A 20,647-nucleotide genomic window follows, 5' to 3' on the forward strand; every position below is an offset into this window, starting at 1 on the left:
AAAAAAAAAAAAGTGGAAGAGACTTAATATTATGTCTCATGCTGGTTGTAAGGTTCGAGCCCCCGGGTGCACTGTCCAAAGAATTTTTCATTCGTTTCTTTGAGGAGACATGATTATTTTTTCCCTTGATTTTGCTTTTGTTGTAATGATTTGAAACATTCAGAAGAGATATTAAGTTGGTCCCACTGTGAAATCAGGTTCTATTATTTACTCAGAAAGGTACAGCGACCTGTGCAAGGTTGGAACTAGGTCTTCAAAGGCTGGGTCATATTGCACAGACTCCATTCTCTTCATATATTAAAAGTAGCAAAAACAGACGACTGTACACAATTAAAGTACAAAATATTTTAAATTAAATACTCTAACTTAAAATAAATTTGGCTCTTAAGTAAAGAAAGCAAATAAATTTAAGTCAATAGTAGCCCTTAGAAACACAATCTTCCTTAACAGAATGAGAGGATAATTCATTCTTACCTCATCAGGTCCAGGGCTAAACTCATATCCAATTGCAAAGCATTTGAAACCATAGAAAGAAGCTTTGTCATCTTTCACATAATCTGATGCAGTTTCCAATGAGAAAAGGGCCTCATTTCCTAAGGAAAAAACCAAACATTGAATTCAAAATCTTGAAACGACTTTATGTTTTATCTAAGTCAAGATAGGTAGCAATACAAATCAAATATTAAAAAAACCTAGCCTTTGCGGGGAGGGTTCCTGTATCTACTTTAACAAAACTGTGCTAGAAACAATGGAACCATCCCAAATGGACTGTTTTTTTTTTTCTCTTTATGATCAAATTCTCCTTAATAAAGTGCCCTACCTTTAACTTATATGAGCAATCAATTTTCAATTTTCTGTCAATTACTGAAGTGACCTAGGTTAGCCTTTTCTGTTTCAGAGCAAGCAATCCTTTACCCTGGCGTTTGGCTTTGTCTGATCTCTTCACAAATAAACAAAGCAGGATGACTGGAAGAAAAACTTTCTGAATTCAAACTGGCTATTAGTTTAGGAGATCACAAGTGTAGTTATGGTTAATTGCTTGAAAACAAAACACTCTACATACAGTTTTAAATACTTAAACTTTTTTTAAAGGAAAATACCAGGAGCAGCAATAAAAGTGCAGTGTGTCTCTGTCTCTGTCTCTCTGTGTCTGTGTGTCTCTCTGTTTCTCTCTCTATCTCTCATGCACGTATGCACACATCCTCAAGCCTGACTGAAAACAGTAGTTTTAAACAACAACCCAGTAGGTTAGGTGGTTCATCAATTCTCTTGAAAGGAAGGAATCCTTAACAAGGTCTCAAAATTTAGAACTTACTGGGAAAATAAAAGATCTAATACAGTTTTTCTGTAATTTGGTCCCAACTATACAGACAGCCACTCCTGAATATTAACTCTCTACTTTGGTCAAGCTACTCTTTTTTTACAAGCTCCTCGAAATATTCTCTCTTCTAAAATTCGGTCACGAGACACCGCCCCTTGCCCAGAAAGTATTCTTTACTTCTCACCTGCAACCCAGATACACAGTAGGTCTTAAAGAAATCCTTCTAAAACTTAAACATTTTCAATGATGTATTCCTACTAAATATAAGTATCATAAATGCATATATTTTACAATATAAAACAGAAGAGAAAAAATTACTTACCTGGTAACACTAAAACCATAGTAGGCCAACCAGAAGATCCAGAAAATTTCTTTAATTCTATCCAGGAATTAAGATTTTCATGAATAGATGTCAATTTTGGTCCATATCCTGAATTTTGAAGAGTTCTGACAGGAATCAACAAACGAAGGACATCTTCTGACTGTGCAGTACCACACTGAGGGTCAAACTCGATTGTCATCCACCGTACACATTCTGGAAATGTTACCTGAGGTCACCAGGCAAGAGGACACTTGCATTTGTTAAGAAGAATTAGATTTTTTACTTTTTGTCTGTCTTAGAAACCGAAAGAACATCATTTTGCAAAGATGAGGCTTTCGACATATTTGTAAAATAAATTTTAACTAAGGAACTACGAGTCATTTAAATATGATCAGAAATCAGGGTATTAATGTCCAACATCATCTGTTCCTATACCCCACTCGCAATATCTACTGCTTTCTATCTAATATTTAGTTGATATTGCATTAAAAATATTTGTAAGTACACATTTATATCATTGGAACAAATACTACAAAGCTGCTTAATTTCCATAAACATTTAGCTATCTGATTTTCTTGTGGAAAAGTTCACTATATAGTAAATTTTCCATTTCGGTAAGTATACACTTAAGGAATATATAGGTAGGTGACTTAAAACATAATTTAATAGGTAAAATATAAAGATATATTGATGGCAAGTTAATAAATGACTAAAATATAAAGTTTTAGTAACTTTTAGGTTATCTACCATTCATAGTATCTGTTACAAATGCTTCTTTTCATTAGCAAAAAAACTTCACATGAAAATCAAAATAAACATACACACACATACATGAAAAAAACCTAGATTTTTGTTTTTCTAACCTGAAGTTTTATTGTATATGAGTTTATGATGTCATATAATTACATGTATCTTTAAGGTCATTTTTAAGCTTCTGTCACCATCATCACAGAGCAAATTCTGTCATGGTAGGCAAATAAGAGTTAAGCAGGTCCTTGTCAAATAGTAAACTACGAATTGGTTGTAGGCTATGATATGAACCTTTAGAAATTTATTAAGTATGATATTAATCTAAAAAATTATCTAGGATGAAGACAAACATTTTTAGTAACGAATATTTAAAATTCTCCATTTAAATGAAAAGTTCATTCAACCTTGTTCATAATAACACAAGTATAAATTAACACTAAACTGATAAAGTAATCGGGGGGATCATTTCATAAACTATATAAATGTCTAACCAATGTACTACATACTTGAAAGTAATAATAAAACAAAATAAGATGCTTAAAAAAAAAATCTAAATTGAGATACCATTTCTCCTATTAGATTGGCAAATGGCCCAAAATGTCACCACATATTCTGCTGGGGAGGCTGTGAGAAAACAAACGCTCTCATTCACTGTTGGTGAAGATACAAAATGGTATCATTTCTATGGAGGGAATTTGTCAACATCTAGTAAAACTACATATGCTTTCACCCTCTGAATCAGCAATCCCAGACCTATGAAGCACCAGGCTCCTCATTCTATATTTGTTTAACTAGCAATCTCACTTGTAGGAATTTACTTTGAATATATGCTTCCAACAATAAGGAAAAAAAAAAAAAAACCTGACCAAACATACGCAGTTATTCATTAAATTAAAAAAAAAAAATTGTAAAATACTGAAAGCACCCTAAATGCTCACACACACAAAATTGACTGGATAGAGTATGCTATACCTTCACTGTGGAGTACTATGCAGTTGTAAAAAGAAAAAAAATGAGGATTACTTCTTTAAACGGATATGGAGAGATTTCTATAAACATCGTTAAATTTAAGAAGCAAAGTACAAAATAGTACAGTGTACTACCTTTTCTAAATAAAGGAAAATAAGACTACCTCCCCTGCTCTCTTCTCTATCTACCTATCTCTCTCTCTTTCCTCCCTGATATTTTCAAAAAGGAACAGAGGAAGGATATGCCAGGATACTTACTGGAGTATCAGAAGCAGAAAAGGAAAAGGGAATGAACTTACAATTCTAAATATATTATTCTATATAATTTTATTTGTGGAACCATGTTAATATTTTACATATTTAAAAAGATTAAATCAAGGAGGACAGGGAAAAAACTCACAAAATTGAGTACAAATAAACAAATTAAGTCTAACTTTATATTGAAGTTATACATGTATATATACACATATACACAAAAAGAATTATTCTAACTTTTGAATATTGTATTTAGATTATATAATGTTAGGGAGATTTATTTTAAAGACAAATATGCAAAAAGTCATTAATTTTACTTAATAGTTTTATTATTAATAGTGACATATATTAATAAAATAGATGTTGATTGGAACTACTAAGGAGTGCTCAAAAACTAATGAAAACACAGTAAAAGGACATAAAATCCAACTTGAATGAACTTTCACTTGCCAAAGCAAAATTTGAGCATCAAAATGAATAATGACAGCAAAGGATTATAACATTAAGCAAAATAAGAATCCTTAAGTCCATATTAACATAAGCACATACAATAAATGAATAATTTTTTTAAAGTAGAAGGGATGGGAAAACCCTCCTTCATAATAGAACACCAGCTGAAAGCATAACAGAATTAGAAAGTCACCATTTTGCTACCACTATAGTAATAACTGATTTGGGTAACAATAACCAATGGACGCTAAAACAACTGGCTGAAAATTTGTTGAGGAACAGTATTTTTTACACAGTCTCTAGATGTCTACCCATAGACATTTTCAAAGGAAAGAAAAGATGCTTTTTTTGGTGGAGATATTTACCAGCTATCACCTTAATCAAGTGACTAAGTGCCTCCGGATGAAATTTACTGAGGAGGATACAACATCACTCGTGTGTTGCTGCCCACAGTGTGAAACCTGAGTCTAAGCATTAGGAAATGACCAATCAAATCCAAATAAAAGGATATTTTTACAAAACCACTGATTGTATTCTTCAAAAATTCCCATGTCATAAAAGAGCAAGAAAGGCCGAGGAACTGTTTCAGATTAAGGGAGATAAGAGACCTGAAAAGTAAATCTAAAAATCTAATGTATGAGTCTGATTGTTTCCCAGAACTGGGTTTTAAAATATGCTATAAGAGCCACTTTTGGGACAACTTGCAAACTGTTTAGCTTATAACATAATATACTACTACTACTTTTTAAGATAATAATAATACATCAATGTTATTTTATATTCCCTAAATTTGATCACTGTATTGTGGTTATACAGAAAACTTCATTGTTCTTAGGAGGAGTTGGGATTTTTGCAACTTACTCTTAAACGGTTCAGCAATAAATATAAATAAACAAATATATAAGTAAATACAACAAAGGTGGCAAAATGTTACCTGAATAAGCTAAGTGAAACACGTATGGGTGTTCATTGTACAAATCTTGTTACTTTTTTCTACAGGTTTGAAAATATTTCAAATAAAAAATTGAAATACATGAGCAATGAATACACACACACATTTCATCTGCATCTGTATATGTGTGTCTATACTTACACTAAAAGAAACAATGGAAGGATAAACTACGAAATTATAATAAAATAAAATGCTACCTATGACAGGAAAGGAGGGAACAGAGTGAGGGGATAGAGATAAAAGCCAGACTTCTTTGACTATACTAATTTGTTTCACAGATTTGACTTAGTACTATGCAATTACTTAAATTACTATAAAGCAAAACAAGATTTTAAAAGCAATTCCTAAAAAATCAAAATTAAAGGAGAATAAATGATGCCAAAAGTATATTTAATTAGTGGCATAACTGCACAGAGGGGGACTATTCCAACTTACTTTGTAACACAGTAACTGATCAAACCCACTTCCTTTAAAACACAGTCATTTCTCTATACATCCTAGCTGGGGCATACCCAAAAGACAACATACATACGCACAAAACACACAACACATGCACACACATACAGAAAATAAATAACTGATTTTCTAATTCTAATATTTCCAGTGTCATCGATAACAGGGATTCTAGAAGCAGAAGAAAAGAGAGTCATGTGTAACATACTGCAGTCCTTATTTTGAATTAGTAACATCAGCACAAACTCATGAAGTATTTTGTATTAAAAAAAATATACACATAAATGCATCCAGACATAAATATATATACATTCACATATATAAATACATATACACATATATAAAAATAGTATGTGTCTGTGTGTATAAATATATGAGTGATTATATGTGAGTGTATTTACTAGTTCTTGGCATTATAAAATATCTAGAAATAATGACCAACGCAGGAGAAATGAGCATCTTCAGTGCCAGATATTGGCTTTTAAATACCCATCACCATTAAAAGGAACCAGGGCACTTTGAAAAAATGGCTGGTTTCAGGTCTGAGGCAGGAAAACATGTAAGATGAACCTGGAAAATCTTATTATACCAGAGAGCCAGGATGCTATGAATGACCACAGAGGTGTATCTAAAGGACACAGGAGGCAAGCTGAAGAGGCTCCTGTCCTACAAGGACATAAGATCCAGTTTCTTAAATAAAACTCAAGGAAACAGAAAAGAGAAATGGAGGGGATCTTACAGATTAAAAGAGACTTAAGGGACATAATCAATCAAATTAGGTGGATCTTATTTGGATTCTAATTCAAACAATTAAAAACATTAAAATTTCATTTAGATTGTAATTCAAACAATTAAAAGTTTGCATATTTGATGATATAAAGGAATTATTAGTTTTCTTGATGTGATAATAATATGATTATTTTTTATGGTCCTTATATTTTAGAGATACATGAAAAATTCACGAATGTGCTTTAAAACAATATAGAAAGGGACAAATGGGTGGAGAACAAATGAAACAGGTATGACCAAGATTTGATAACTGCTGAATCTGGGATGATGGATAAATGTACTGGTTCCTCCTTTTATATATTTACCATATTCTAAAATAAGAAGTTGAATATTTTATAAGCACAGAGAACTTAAACTTTTAATTAAATTCATAAAGTTGATCTCCTCAATTTACATGATACAGTTTAAAGAGAAGGAATAGGATCTTTTATGCCCTATAATATATTTATAAATGTTTTAATGTAGTTTTTACATTATGCATGATAGAGTACTTTAATGTCTACATTGGGTATGCAAATTTTCAGAGTTCAGGCTGTGGTACAAATATCAGTTCAAAAGTATGATTTTTAAGTTTTAATGGTTATATCCACTACTATTACAATACATAATATGCAGTTTGGCATTATATACTGCACTGTACTTATAAAAAGATATGAGAACAACTCTCATAAACTTTACAAAACTATACTCTTTAATGATAAAAAACTGTCTTGCGTATCTGACAATGGCCTAACTACCTTCTATAAAAGAAGTTACATTTCTGAGCTTGAGGCTCAGTATCCTTTAAGATATCATTATAGAACATCAAACCAATTTTAAATTTAAACTTTCCCTAGGAACTGGTGCCTACCTTGTAGTGCATCACACATGCAGGTTTATAGGGGTGCTCACTCTCTATGACAGCATAATGATTAGAGGTTGTACAAGCAGAGAGGCCTTGCTCAGGCTGGTTTCCTGTGGTGCTATCTGTTGACTGATTAGGATTGAATGCAGGGGGCGCATACTTCTGATTCAAAATGGCAACTGAGGGAAGCAACTGTTGAACAAGACCAAAGACTTCTACAGCCACCTAGTGTAGAAAAAATGATTAAATGAGATAATAAATGTAAAAGTTGTTTTAAAATGGTTAATTACTATAATTGTTAATTATCCTTATTATTAAGAATTTCCAACTAGAGTTTCTTCTGGCTAAGTTTTTGTTTAAGAGAAATTTGTTCTTTGGGAAAAAAGGATTTAGCTTAGATGTCTTAGCTATTATATGAAAATAACCTAGTTTGTATTTTTAAATACTCTGTCCTTTTGTGATATGCATTAAACTACGTTTTATTCAATAATTATGCCAAAGAATCAATAATTTATGATTTCCTCCTTGTCTTGAATACTTTGCAATTTCAAAATACTCCAAACCTTTTACATTCCTATGTTTATTCGAAATGAAGAAAATTTGGCATAAATTTCAAATTAAAAAAACCAGTTAACTTAAGCTTTCTTTATATATCATGCCTCTAAAATATATTTCCCATTTCCAAATTCTTCAAATGTAAAACCAATAAGTAAACATAGTAATCCAGTAATATAATAAAACAGAGAGGTTTAACTAATGACTTCTACCTTTTAATATGTCTATCTCTGTTGTTACCTGTAACCCAGGTGCCTCAAAGATTAAAATATTTTTCAAGGAAGAATACAAAATCTAAAAAGTGACATTAAAAAAAAAAAAGATTCAAAGTTATAGAATTAAATTACACACCTTGGGAATAGCAGCAGCTACTGGTCCTATGTAGGCTATAATAAGGGGAAGCAGCATGGAAAACAGACTGGAAGAGCTAAGCAGTTCTGGAATGTCATCAGCTAAAAAAGGCATTAAAACTACAGTTAGAGGTAATTTCATTATAATGTATGTATGCTATACTAAACTGTATTCTATTATCTTGAGCAAAATTATGGTTGGCGTTGATTGAATGCTTACAAAGTACCTGACACTAACCCAAGGGCTTTATTTACATATGTTATCTCAATTAATCAATGAGAAACTTGTTTTCTATCCACTTTTTAGAAGGGGAAATCAAGGCACTTGGTGTTCAAGTACCTTGTCCCAAATTGTACACCTGTACAATGATAGAGCCAGGATTAGAACCTATAGTAACAGTCATGATTTTAAACCAGTATTCTTGGGATCACATGTGGCTATATGTGTGACATCAGGCAAATTACTTAATCTGTACGTGCCTCAGTATACATCTGAAAAGAGGATAATAACAGTACTTCTCTCACTGGATGCTGTGAAGGGTAACAAACATAAAAAACTTAGAACAATGCCTGCATATAATAAGTGCTCCAAAAATGTTTGCTATTATTAGGCTATCATGCCCTCTATTTTTCCAAGGAAAGCACTGTGCTGATGGATGTTTTAATCATTTATCCATGAATATGGTGCTGGAAAGATAAGTTGAGTCTAGATAGTGAAGACCTTTATGTTAAAGGCCAATCAATTAAATCCAATACTTGTTTCTCGATCTGCTCTTGCCTCAGCATAGGCTGGACGCTTATTTAAAAAGTACAGTTTCTTAGTCTAGCCTAAACCCCTAGTTAGGATGGGCCAAATATTCTTAATTTTTAATAAGTGTCCCAGGAGAATCTGATATGCAACTAGGCTTAGGAACAAATGTTATACATCGGCAAGATGGGATGAGTAACAGTGAATGTTTTTGTAAACATCTGTAACTCTGCTGCCAGAGTGGAGGGTGACTGAATAACTAGACAGGGAATGGGGAAAAGGCAGCCGTGAACTTATCAGCATGTTATCCATCCATGAAAAATGGGACACATGCTCGCACCATGGCAGCTCAAACTGTGAGGACAGACAGGGGTGAACACAAGCTGAAGAGTTTCCAGTGGAAGAACTCAATTTAAAAAACTGAATTAGGGGGAACGTTTAGTGTTATCCAGACCTTTGGGTAAATGGTGAAACCATTACTGGAAATAGTACATATAGGAAGAAAAATATGTCTAAAGGAGAAAGCAAAATGCTTTTTGACTACTGAAAGGATAAAGCAGACTTTGTTTAATCAAGTTTTTCTTTTATTAAGTTAACTAAGAAAATAACAATTATCAGGTAGTTGCCTTTGAACATTCTAAAAAAGCCTACATTATACTATGGCTAATTACAGTAGAGTATGGCTAATCCTAAATGAATGTATGTGTATGTGTGGTTCTATAATGAATAAAACACTCTGGAATTCTACAAGATGGTTCCTCTTTAGGAACTCTGAGCATAATTAATGTAAAATATGACTATAAAGAAAGTAAAAGTCTTACCATCCACAGCTAGAGCTCTGTGCAAGAGGTCTTTTGCAGCTCGAACAACGGTGCTTACCACAGAGAGAGCTCTGCTACAGTTTTTATCTTCCTCATTGGCTTTACTCAGAAGTTGGGACTGTAAATCTCCATCAAATTCACTCCTGTAACGTGAGTGACACATGAGATTATTTTACATGGTAGGTAAAATGTGATCCAACTCTAGGAATTGAGTCTAGATCACGGCTCCTCATTTCAAATTTAAAAAATTAAAGTTTAAAAAGTAAATATATAATTATAAAAAGTCAAGGAGTGATAGGGCCTCAACAAAAACAAAAGCAGGATTAGGGCATAAAGTTATTTTAAATAAGATCAAGGAGAATCTATCTTAAAACTAATATTAAACAAAAGCCCAAATTATGCTTTTTAAAAAAAAAAAGTCTGAGAAAGAAAGTATTCAGGCAAAAGGAACAGTAAGATAAAGGTTCAGACAGGTACAAGATGGGTGAGTTCCAGGAGCAGAAGGAAGACAAGTGTATCTGGAACGAAAGGAGAGTAAAAAGTGACAAGGTGGTAAAAGTAAACAGGAGTCAGATCACGTGAAATCTGTATGCCACAGTAACGACTATGTATTTCATACTGGAATGGGAAGGTATGAGAGGGTTTTGCCCAGGAGCAGAACCTGACATGATTTACATGTCTATAAGACCATTCTGGCTGTGCTGTGGAGAACTGACTGTAGGAGGGCAATGCAAAAGGAACGAGGCTGGTCTAGAGGCTATTACAGTTAACCGGGTAGGAGTAGTGATGGTCTGGACTAGACTGTTAATTATGAGAGTGATATAAAAGGTCAGATCTAGGACATTATAAAAGTACAGCTGCCAGGACTTGATGAACTAAATGTAAAGTATGAAGAAGTCAAGAATGCCTCCTAGGTGCTTGGCTGTAACTGTAGATGGAGAGGACTACTCTGGACACATTAAACTAATATTGTCTGTTAGCCAACTACCTAGAGCAGCCTTAAAGTAGATGTGTGGTATAGTAGGTAAGAATAGGTCATTCAGTTTCCTGCCTACGAACTCCAAGACCTTAAATCACTACAACTGTGCCTTTAGATAAGTGGTTTAACTACTCTGTCTCGGCTCCCTCATCTGTAAAGCAGGGAAAGGAAAAGTGCCTACCCTCATGGGGTTACCATGAGAACTAGCTGAGATAACACTGATAAAGCACTTAGAGCACTGCGTGGCATACGGTAAGTGCTCAGTACACATTAACTATCATCGTCATCTCTATTATTGTCACTCAAATAAAGATATCAAAGAGGGACCTGGATATTCAGTCTAGGGCTCAGAGGAGATAAAAGCTAGAGATATAAACTTAGAAGCCATCAGAATAGGATGGTAAAGTTAAGAGACTTTAATCTTTTTAAATTTAATTTTTAATTGAAGGTAAGGTTATTTATTTTAAAGCTTGGTGAAAAGTATCAAGACATCTAAAACATTGTATTTTGTAGAAGATACAAAAGGCTGGAGAGCAGACACTTTTAATAGGCTCTCCAGCTTTTTGAAATATATAACTCTTCCCTGGTGTATGATATGGTTTTTAATCTATGCTCTAATAAAGAAAGTAATATTTGTTTATTGTAGTGCTATTCCTCTATGTAACAGAAAAAGTTTTCATGATTGGGTAGAAGGACTAGAAAGCTTTTGTATCTCAGCAGCAATATGCTCTTATGTAGTTATTTAATGCCTGTTATTTCTATTCTATTTCACATGGAGAAAGGAGGCAGAAAATCTACATCTAGGTAAACTGTTCTGTGTTAACTACCTAGGCAGTGTCCCCAGATTGTTTATGAAGGAAAGAGAGGAAGGCAAGCCTCTGAAAGTGATGTGCAACTTCAGTGCAGGTTGAGGACAAATGTGGTGATTGACAGTCACTGCTCCCTAGGATTCCAGCTAAGTTGCCAAAAGAAAAATTCAGACTCAGTGAGAAATGTATAGTTAAAAAGTTTTTAACCCAAATTGTTATCATTTCTTTTCCACTGTTTACATAAGAAATGGTTATTGTTAAAGATATTATAAGAAATACACTATTATATATTTGAGGGCCCCAAGGACTAAATTCACAGACCAAAATATTCTGCAAACTGGACGAAAGGATCAAGGCAATACAAGTACTTGGGTAGAGTTGACTGACTGTCAATTTAAGGTATTTTTGAGGAAAAAAAAAAAGAATACATTCCATTTAAATTTAAAAGTGCAGACCATAAACTATAAAAATGAAAACAAATAGCATATATACCCAGTATATAAAAGTTTCAAAGATATTATAAAAATAATGGCAAAAGAAACATCTTAAAGCAGTCACCTTTATAGTAAAACTGAATTTACATAATGAGAACTTTTTATATAAATTAGCACAAGTACTATATGCAAGAAAGGTAGACTAGAATTTATTTACTACTACCCATACAGCATTTTTTTTTACCTTGATAGTGAATTGTGTATGCTCTACCATATTAAAACAGTTCCCTCTCTCTCTACACACACCTACCTATAGTAGAGTATCTGTGGAATCTGTCCTCTGGTTTGGTTTGTGCCATTACTACTCAAACTGCACGTGCTGAATGTAAACGTCACGCCGTCAGGGCACTGAACTGTGGTCATTCCTCCATCTCCATTGGCTGTACGGCTTCCATAGTTTCTCAAGCGCACAGCATATTTAACATTTTCCTTCACAATAATGATGTAAAACATGTTTATATTTATTCATAATGTGCAGAAGATATACAAAAAGAACTCTGCAATAAACTGGGCAAATATATTGAGTGTCTGTCATATACATAGGCGATTTGGTTAAATGAGTTTTTAATGAATCAAACACGATCACGAACACTTATTCATTACTTAACAGAAACTGTCCTAAATAATGTGATTTAATTAAATTAATCCTTAAAATGACCTCATGAGGTAAGTACTGTCATTATTCCTATTTACAGATGAGGAATCTGAGGCACAGAGAAATTAAGTAACTTGCCTGTAGTCACAAAGCTAACAAGTGATAGAACTAGGATTTGAATACGGGCATCGTGACTCTAGTTCCTGCTCTTAACAACACTGTAAGGAGTATCGGTGATAATAAAAGATTTATAAAACATTATAAGGTAATAGTTTTCTTTGATGAGTTTAACTTTTGAAATAATTTTAAAAGTAAAAACTAATGGTGAGTCCATTATATTTTTATTTTTAAGATATAATCAGAGACAAAAGTAGGTAGACACGAGAAAAAAAATCCATAAGAAAAAGTTGTCCAAAATATGATGTGCTATACATAGAAAATGTGAGATACAGATATTAGTGCCTTATGATTCATGATATAAACTTCACAGTGAAGGTTTTGATTTTTTTTCTTTTTTTCGGTATCTAAATTCTTTTTGATAAAGTCTCTGGTAAACTTACCTTATCTAAAATTCTGCTCTATAACAAAAATTATTATAATTCAATTCAGAATTACTCTATTAATAATTATTTTAACATTAATTAAAATTTGTTTTGCTAAACAGTTATTTACTGCTAGATGATTAAGTTATATAAACTAATATTTTTTAAATGAGTTTTGGCACATTAAGAGCAGGAAGGACAGGAACTAATGCTTATTTAGTTTCCATACTGTGCTAGGCATTGAGGTTAGAACTTTATTTCATTATTTAATTTAATCTGAACAACACTACAATATAGGTTTTATCCTTCCTAAAGTACAGGTAAGTCTCAGACCGGTTAAATGATGACATGTCCATGTCTTAGAGCCAGTATGTGAAAGAGTAGATATTTGGAGGTAGGTCGGTTTGACTACAAAATCTAGCAAGACTTTTTGCTATATCAGACTGTAAGAAAGATTCTGTGAAAACAGAATATAAAACAGTACAATAACAGGAATATAGTAGGTAATCTATAAACATTTAAAGCACCGCGTAAAGGAATAGTTTTCACTATTTTTAAAGTAAGCTACATAACAATACCTCTCATTTACACAAGAAACATATTAGTAAAATTACCTTTAAAGGAACAACTTTGTCAAGTCTGATTTCAGCTATATCACTGGGTGAATCATCTGTTGTGTAGGTTCCTTTGACTAATTCTAGAGAAGTCCACCTATGAGAATGGGTTGAATCTCCTGCATGTTCGCTCTAATTAAAACAAACCAAAACAAAATCCACTATACTCTTTATGATATGAACAAGAACATGTCGATTATTGTTTTAAAGCAGTTTATTTTCTTGCATATAAAAATTAGCTATTAGCATTTCCATTATTTAATTTTTTTGGTACTCTATAAACTATTCATGTTTATCTGACTTCCTGAGGGGTCTTCAATAGCTAAATCATTTAAGTGGACTTTTCTCATCTGATGTCTTCAAACAATTCTCGCTTCTGCACAAGAAGAGTGCTGTATGTAATTATAGAACCTAATGAAGTAGGGAAATAATTTAAATTAATTGCTTAAAAGAATCAAATAAGATAGATTGTTATTTATGAGGAATAATTACCTTTCTGTACCATTTTAATAGAACTTTGTGAAAACTCAGGTCCGTTAAGTAATTTAGAGAATATAGTAAATACAGTTAAATTAATCAATCATTAAAATACCATCTTTACTAAGAATCATCCATTAGCACTCTATGACAAAATTGCTTAACCACAAATACAGGTAATAACAGCAGCCTAAATACTGTTTTTGTTTCTTGAAAACTTTTAATAACAAAAAGAATTTACTCAAGATTGAAATTGGAGGGTTAACTATAAAATGTCTAGTCTTCTTTTTTTTTTTTTTGATCTTCTCTGGAAGTATAAAAAAAGTGAGGTAAGAGTGATCCAAGATGTCTCACAATTTATCAGGTAGAATCACTCCCTTTCAATTTCTTTAATGTTGCCCATCTACAACTGATCTGCTAAACCCTCAAAGTTTGGATTACCATACTACAATATTAAGTTCCGACACACATCCCACACAGCAACATGAACACTGTAAGAATGGTACTTACATCATCAACCAACACCTCTAATTCATATTCATGAATTCCACCTCCTCCATAGACAGAAAAACCAACCACAACTATTCCAGGTTTGTCCACTGAAAAACAAATTGCATCAGGGGACCCATTACCAGTGTTCCAACTTCTTCCCTGACTTGTTTTTGTGAATCGGTTAGCGCTGGCTTTAACAGAGTGGAGAGAATTAAGTCCATCAATCTGTGAAAGACAAAAGCAATTATATTAGTAGCCTGTACCTGAGTATTAATAACATATCGTTAACAAAACTACCCAAAGGTTTCTAAGAAGTTCAATAGAGTAACCTACATTTAATGAGTAAGTTTAAACCTTAAGGTACATTCTATTAAGAGATTAACCAGCAATAAAATCAGATTTTATCATTCCAAATTCACAAATCATTATCACTTGAAAATATTCTTCTTTTAGTCACAGTAAACTATACATTTCACTTTATTTATAGTGTTAGCTCTATAAAGTTGTAAGTTATCAGTCATACCATATGAATGAATTATCATTCTGAAAAGAGATACCAAAAATTTCATAGACATTCTATAGACCAAGTTTTTAAACTATGCTACACAGAGCTCTAGGAATTCTGCAGAGACAGGTATTCAAGAAATAGAGGTGGATTCAGTTCCCCGTTTCTGTCAGACCATCCCTCCACTTATCTGTGAATTTTTAAGACTTCATTTGCAGAATATGTTGTCTTAGGTATTAATACCACTAATGTATACAGTGATACTATAACTTGGCATTCAATATTTTTAATACATACACACACAAATATAACCTCATGAATTACAGACTCATTACAGAGGATCAGAGAACTTATTTTGGTTTGAAACCACTCTTTTTAATTACAGAGCCTGCTGCCGATCTATGTTGGCTGTAGAAATTTGGAAGAACTACAAGAGGAAAAAAATTGGAAGTTTATGATTCTAGTGAAAATTACAAACCGCTCTGGGAAAGAAAGAAATATGGGTATCTAAGAAAGGACCTTCGGGAACTCCCAAGGTTGTATATTAGGCACCTATAATTTTGGGTTTTCCTTTTCATTAGAAAGGTGAGTTCACTGGGGATAAGCAGACAGTAACATTCTGAGGGGGACCTATGCACTGCTGACCTTTTCTTTCAGGATCTAGCACAGAAGGGAAGCAAGCACATTTCAGACTGAATGAATAAGTAAAAAAAATAATAATAATAAAATTTCTGACAAGGGCCTCAGTAGCCTTCAAGGCCAAAGCTAACCAAGAAATGGAGGAAGTGCTTCCCAGGGGGAGATACTAAAATCTGCTCAGGTACACGTGATCATTCAGAAATCCTAAGGCTTAACTGTCATTATGAATCAGTAATGAGTGTTGACTGGATAGGTTAATTCAGAATAGATTCTAAAATTTATAACTAAGAAAAAGCAAAGATTAGGAATTATATAAGTAAAACAGAGGAAAAAAGTTCCTTTGTAAGAAATTTGAGACCTGGGACCACTGAGTATATGCTAGTTATTAAACATTCATTTGAATGCTACAAGATATTTCATATTATAATATGATTTTCAAAACCAATGTACTGTCTGCTTTTGGGGAAAAATATAGAAACATTCGCCAAAGTCAGCCAAAATGTTTTAGACAAATCATAAAACAGATTGAGTAGGGCAGTGAAACAGTGAAACATAACACCACTTTACAAAATGTAATGGCACTTAAAAGTTTCAAAATGGGTTTCTTAAACATAACATTTGATCCTTTTAAAACTTTGTGATAATGCCTGTACAACAATGTGAATGTACGTAATGTCACTGAACTGTAGACATAAAAATAGGAAGAACAGTACATTTTATGTTATCTATATTTTACTACAATTAAGGAAACTTTGTGATAGAAGCGAGATAAAAATTCTTATTCCCATTTTACATACGTTTTTGTCTAGGGTCAATCAAATGGGCGGAGCTGAGGTTTGAACCTCTTCACCTTTTCCATACCATATGCTCAGCAGTCCTACTTCTATCACCCATCACCCAGTAACACCAACTGTTTGCTTTCTTTGGGATATAGCACTGGGGTTGTGCAATGGGGCGGCTAAGAGAAAAATGTATATACTTTGTATTACTGTGACATCCTGAGTAAACTGGTGAGGGAGAGGAAGCAAATAAGAGCAGAGAAGAGGTATAAGGAAGGGGAAAACAAACAGCTTAGCCTAACGGTATTTTTTAAGAAAAAGAAAAATACAGTGGGATTGGAATCAGTTTCTATGAAGCCAAAATATATGAAAAAGAAATTATGTGGAAAATTTAAACATGTGCTTATTATCCAGTCTCAAAATAGAACATTACCTCAGATCCCAGGGCTGACGCTGTCAGTTCACTGACAATACTGGCCAGTAACCCACAGGTATTGGAGACCAGGTGGGAGGAGAAGAGCTCATTTTCCCTCCTCAGGCTGTTCCTGACTGGGAGCACAACGATGACCAGCATTTTCTCCAGAACTTCACGGAAGCTTGTCATCCCTGAGATATTCTCTTCACTCTGCGATACACGAAAAGAAACAGTTCTAAGATACTGCTTTATTTTCCTTCACGTGAGCACTCAAGTGCAAAATCCTGTCTTTCTAGATGACACCCTAAAGTTCAGACTTGAGTCTATGTCTCTAAATCTATACAGCTGTATGTGGAGTCATTATATCTACTTTTCACTTAGAAGTCCTTTTTGAATTATTAGTCTGTGTATCATAAAAGGTATACGTGTCTATTAGCTTTCCACTTACTCTCTTAACTTTTCATAACAATCTCTTTTGACAAATAAAACTCTTCCCTTTTAAAAAGCTTTTTCTATAGGACAAGATTACAGTCTGAGATTTCTGGTATATTCAGAGGTAAAACAACTATGAAATACTGTAGTCTGTATAAATCTATTTTCTAATAAAAGCTTTCTGTACATACATGAAATAAAAATATAAAATTCTACTATAACTATTTCTATAAAATTTTACAACTTCAATGTATTCAATTTCATAAGTGAAGACAGGAAAATTCCAACCCCTACCAATGAAAAAACTGCAAGATGAGAAATTACAGAATCCTATTAAAGTCCACTGGGAAAATATTTTTTTTCAGAAAAAAGGAAAAAGATGATTGATTTTGATTGATATCCAGCATGAACATTATTTATTTCCTTTTTTCCAAAAAAAAAAAAAAAAAATTAGCACATCACTGGCTACTAAAATTTCAGAAAAAGGTCATCGTATTAACTGGTGGTGGGATTGCAAACTGACACTAGCTTTCTGCAGGGCATTTTGCCAGTTTGTGACACAGTCTTAACATGCTTCTCCTTGAGTTAAGAGTTTTTCCACTCATAAAGATTTATCCCGGAAAAAAATCAGTACGAATATCCATAAAAATTCAGTCAATATTGAAAATAACAGTATTGTGTAAAATACTGAAATGTGAGAAACAACAACGTAAATATATATATATGATGAAACTATTATACTAAACTCAAATGGTAGAATATCCATTAAAAATAATAGAAATAAACTAACCAGGATATATCTTCATAGAATATTCAGACATACAAATATACAATTATCAGTTATTAATAATCAGCAAATGTTAGTTCTTTAAAATTGTTTTTAAAGTATTGTTAAATTTTACTGTATTTAAAAAAAAAAATACAGCAACGCTAAAGGAAATTCCTGAAGAAAAATACAGATCACCCATAACTTTAGTGGCAAAACATTATTTTCACTTCTCGGTATTCTCTTCTAAAATATGTATTATTTACATATTGCAAACTATATATGCCTTTTGCATACATATTTACAGTCATTCATCACAGTACATTTATACTTTTGTTTCTCGTTTTTTAATTTAAAAATATCTGCCTTAATATTAAATAGCTGTTCTTAATGGCTGAACCAGATTCTATCAAAATGATATATCTAAATTCAACAATTTCACTTAATGATATAGTTACACCTCTAATTAGGTTTCTAATTTTTCCTTTTAATAAAACACACATATATCTTAGGTCTTCAAATTATTTCCTCAAAAAATTTCCTTTGCTCATCGCATGTAATACTGAGTTGAGAATTTATCTTGTAAAAATATCTTCTATATGCCACCAATTTAAGAGCTGTATTTATCAGTTCACTCGTTTTTCTCAACTAGTACTTAATTATATTCCCAGCAAATAGTAAATGCACAATCAATATTTGCTGAAAGATGAGAAGAAAAAGATTATTAACACTAATTACATAATGTCTTAAACCATCTATAAGTTCAGTAGGTTTCCTCATAGTCTCACCAGCATAAGAAATCTATTTTTCCTATTTTTTTTTTTTTTAACAAATAAGTTGATAACGTCAATAGAACTTTCATTCACATTTAATTATTAGTAAGGTTAAAAATTTTTTCCATGCTGGTTCACTCTAAAGTCCTTCTTATATTTACTTTTATTATTACTACTAAGATCTTACAAAGGTATTATAGTAACTCTGGAAATTTTCTTTCCATTCTGCTATTATCCTTTTTTATTTCCATTTGTCACTGAAATTTTTCTCTTAATTTTTCTGTTGTTTTAGTCAACAGAAAATTGCTAGCATACAATAATTAGGATAATTTTTCCATTTTGTACTCCTTTTTTTAACTTTTGTTTTAAAGATTAATTCTCATCAACTTGGGAGTAATTATGCATGGTTTTCATGTGTATTTGAGTTAATTCTTCATGTTTCTATGACTATTGTTTTATAATGCTTATTTTAATGTACCAAAATGTTAACAGAAAATCTTTAAAAGTTATTTATTTCCTTAAAATTCAATCTTGGCAATCTAAAATATTATATTAGAATGTAAGAGTTTGCTTATAGTATCTGCAACTTTCAAATGATTCAGCCAAAAATAAATACATAGGAATTCATTACATAATTGTCAATTTTTTTTATAGGTTAAAGACCATTAAAAAATAAAAATTAGAGAAAAAAGATCGCTTATTCATAGGTAAACATGAGAATTTTTTTTCTTAATTTTAGCTCTTCTTGTAAAATACATAATCATCTGGTAAACATATTTACTAATTTAGAAGAATAAGCACCAAGCTAAATATGCCTCCGTTGACAGTGTTATAAAAGATTTTTCAGAAGAAGACCTACCTGGCTGAGTTTTTCCATATGTGCTACCAAAAGGGGAAAACGGTGAACTAGTGTTGAGTCATTCTCTGTGCTAACTTGTTTAACAATTGATCGTAGTAGTACTTCTCCATCATATGCAATAGGGAAGATCGAAGTCAGCTTAACAGAAGTGTGACACAGAGCTGACATAACAGCAGCAAGCAGTCGACTACTTGACGTCTTGAAGTTTGCTTCTTGGATATCCTTTTAAAAATAAAAATATGTACCCCATCAAATAAATACTCAGTATAATCCAAGTTTCTGGATACATAAAAGGTAAATACCCTTTTAAATCATTCCAAACTTTTCTAGCATTCAATCATTGTAAGTGTCTTGTTAAAGGACCAATATTTCATCAGTATTTTTAAACATATTTAAGTTGCTATCCAATGAAGGTGGAAAATTATCAAATATGGCCAAGGAAAATTCGCCTCCTGTCCTCCAGTAAATGAGTTTATATATTCCTATATCCTCAGAATCATAGTCATCTCCAGCATTTATTCTCAAAGAAAGTCATCAGAAAGGCCCCAATCAGTATACATATAAGGTATTTCCAGTACCAAGCACTGAAACTATTTTCCTCAAATAATAAATAACTTACTAAGTAATTCTATGCTACTATAACATTTCACTAATGTTAATGTTATTATGCTACTATAATATTTCACTGTCACAAAATTATGTCATCACACGGCAGTTTATTCAAAAAAATTACCTTTCATAAAAGTTAGAAAGATTAAGGCAACTCTAACTTATTTTCTTGAAGAGTATTGAGTAATATATAATATTTTCAACTAACATCTTACAAACTTAAAATTACCTGATCCAAACAATTCAACAGATCACAAAGGCAAGCCCACTGTAATGCAGGGGTTGGGTAG

The 20,647-nt window shown here is 32.4% G+C and overlaps 1 protein-coding gene across 1 annotated transcript in view; it reads right to left on the bottom strand.

Annotated features, from left to right (window-relative positions):
- MYCBP2 (MYC binding protein 2, E3 ubiquitin protein ligase) overlaps positions 1-20,647 on the bottom strand; it is a 265,889-nt gene that overhangs the window by 107,484 nt on the left and 137,758 nt on the right. The window contains exons 33-41 of the mRNA XM_011378152.2: positions 16,937-17,128; positions 14,599-14,805; positions 13,612-13,743; positions 12,111-12,289; positions 9,579-9,721; positions 8,011-8,111; positions 7,111-7,329; positions 1,644-1,869; positions 475-593 (exon numbers count right to left, since the gene is read on the bottom strand). Coding sequence (XP_011376454.1) covers positions 475-593; positions 1,644-1,869; positions 7,111-7,329; positions 8,011-8,111; positions 9,579-9,721; positions 12,111-12,289; positions 13,612-13,743; positions 14,599-14,805; positions 16,937-17,128 — 1,518 coding nt within the window. The remainder of the gene's footprint in view (positions 1-474; positions 594-1,643; positions 1,870-7,110; positions 7,330-8,010; positions 8,112-9,578; positions 9,722-12,110; positions 12,290-13,611; positions 13,744-14,598; positions 14,806-16,936; positions 17,129-20,647) is intronic.

This window comes from Pteropus vampyrus, unplaced genomic scaffold, assembly GCF_000151845.1.
Source record: "Pteropus vampyrus isolate Shadow unplaced genomic scaffold, Pvam_2.0 Scaffold332, whole genome shotgun sequence".
Taxonomy (NCBI): domain Eukaryota; kingdom Metazoa; phylum Chordata; class Mammalia; order Chiroptera; family Pteropodidae; genus Pteropus; species Pteropus vampyrus.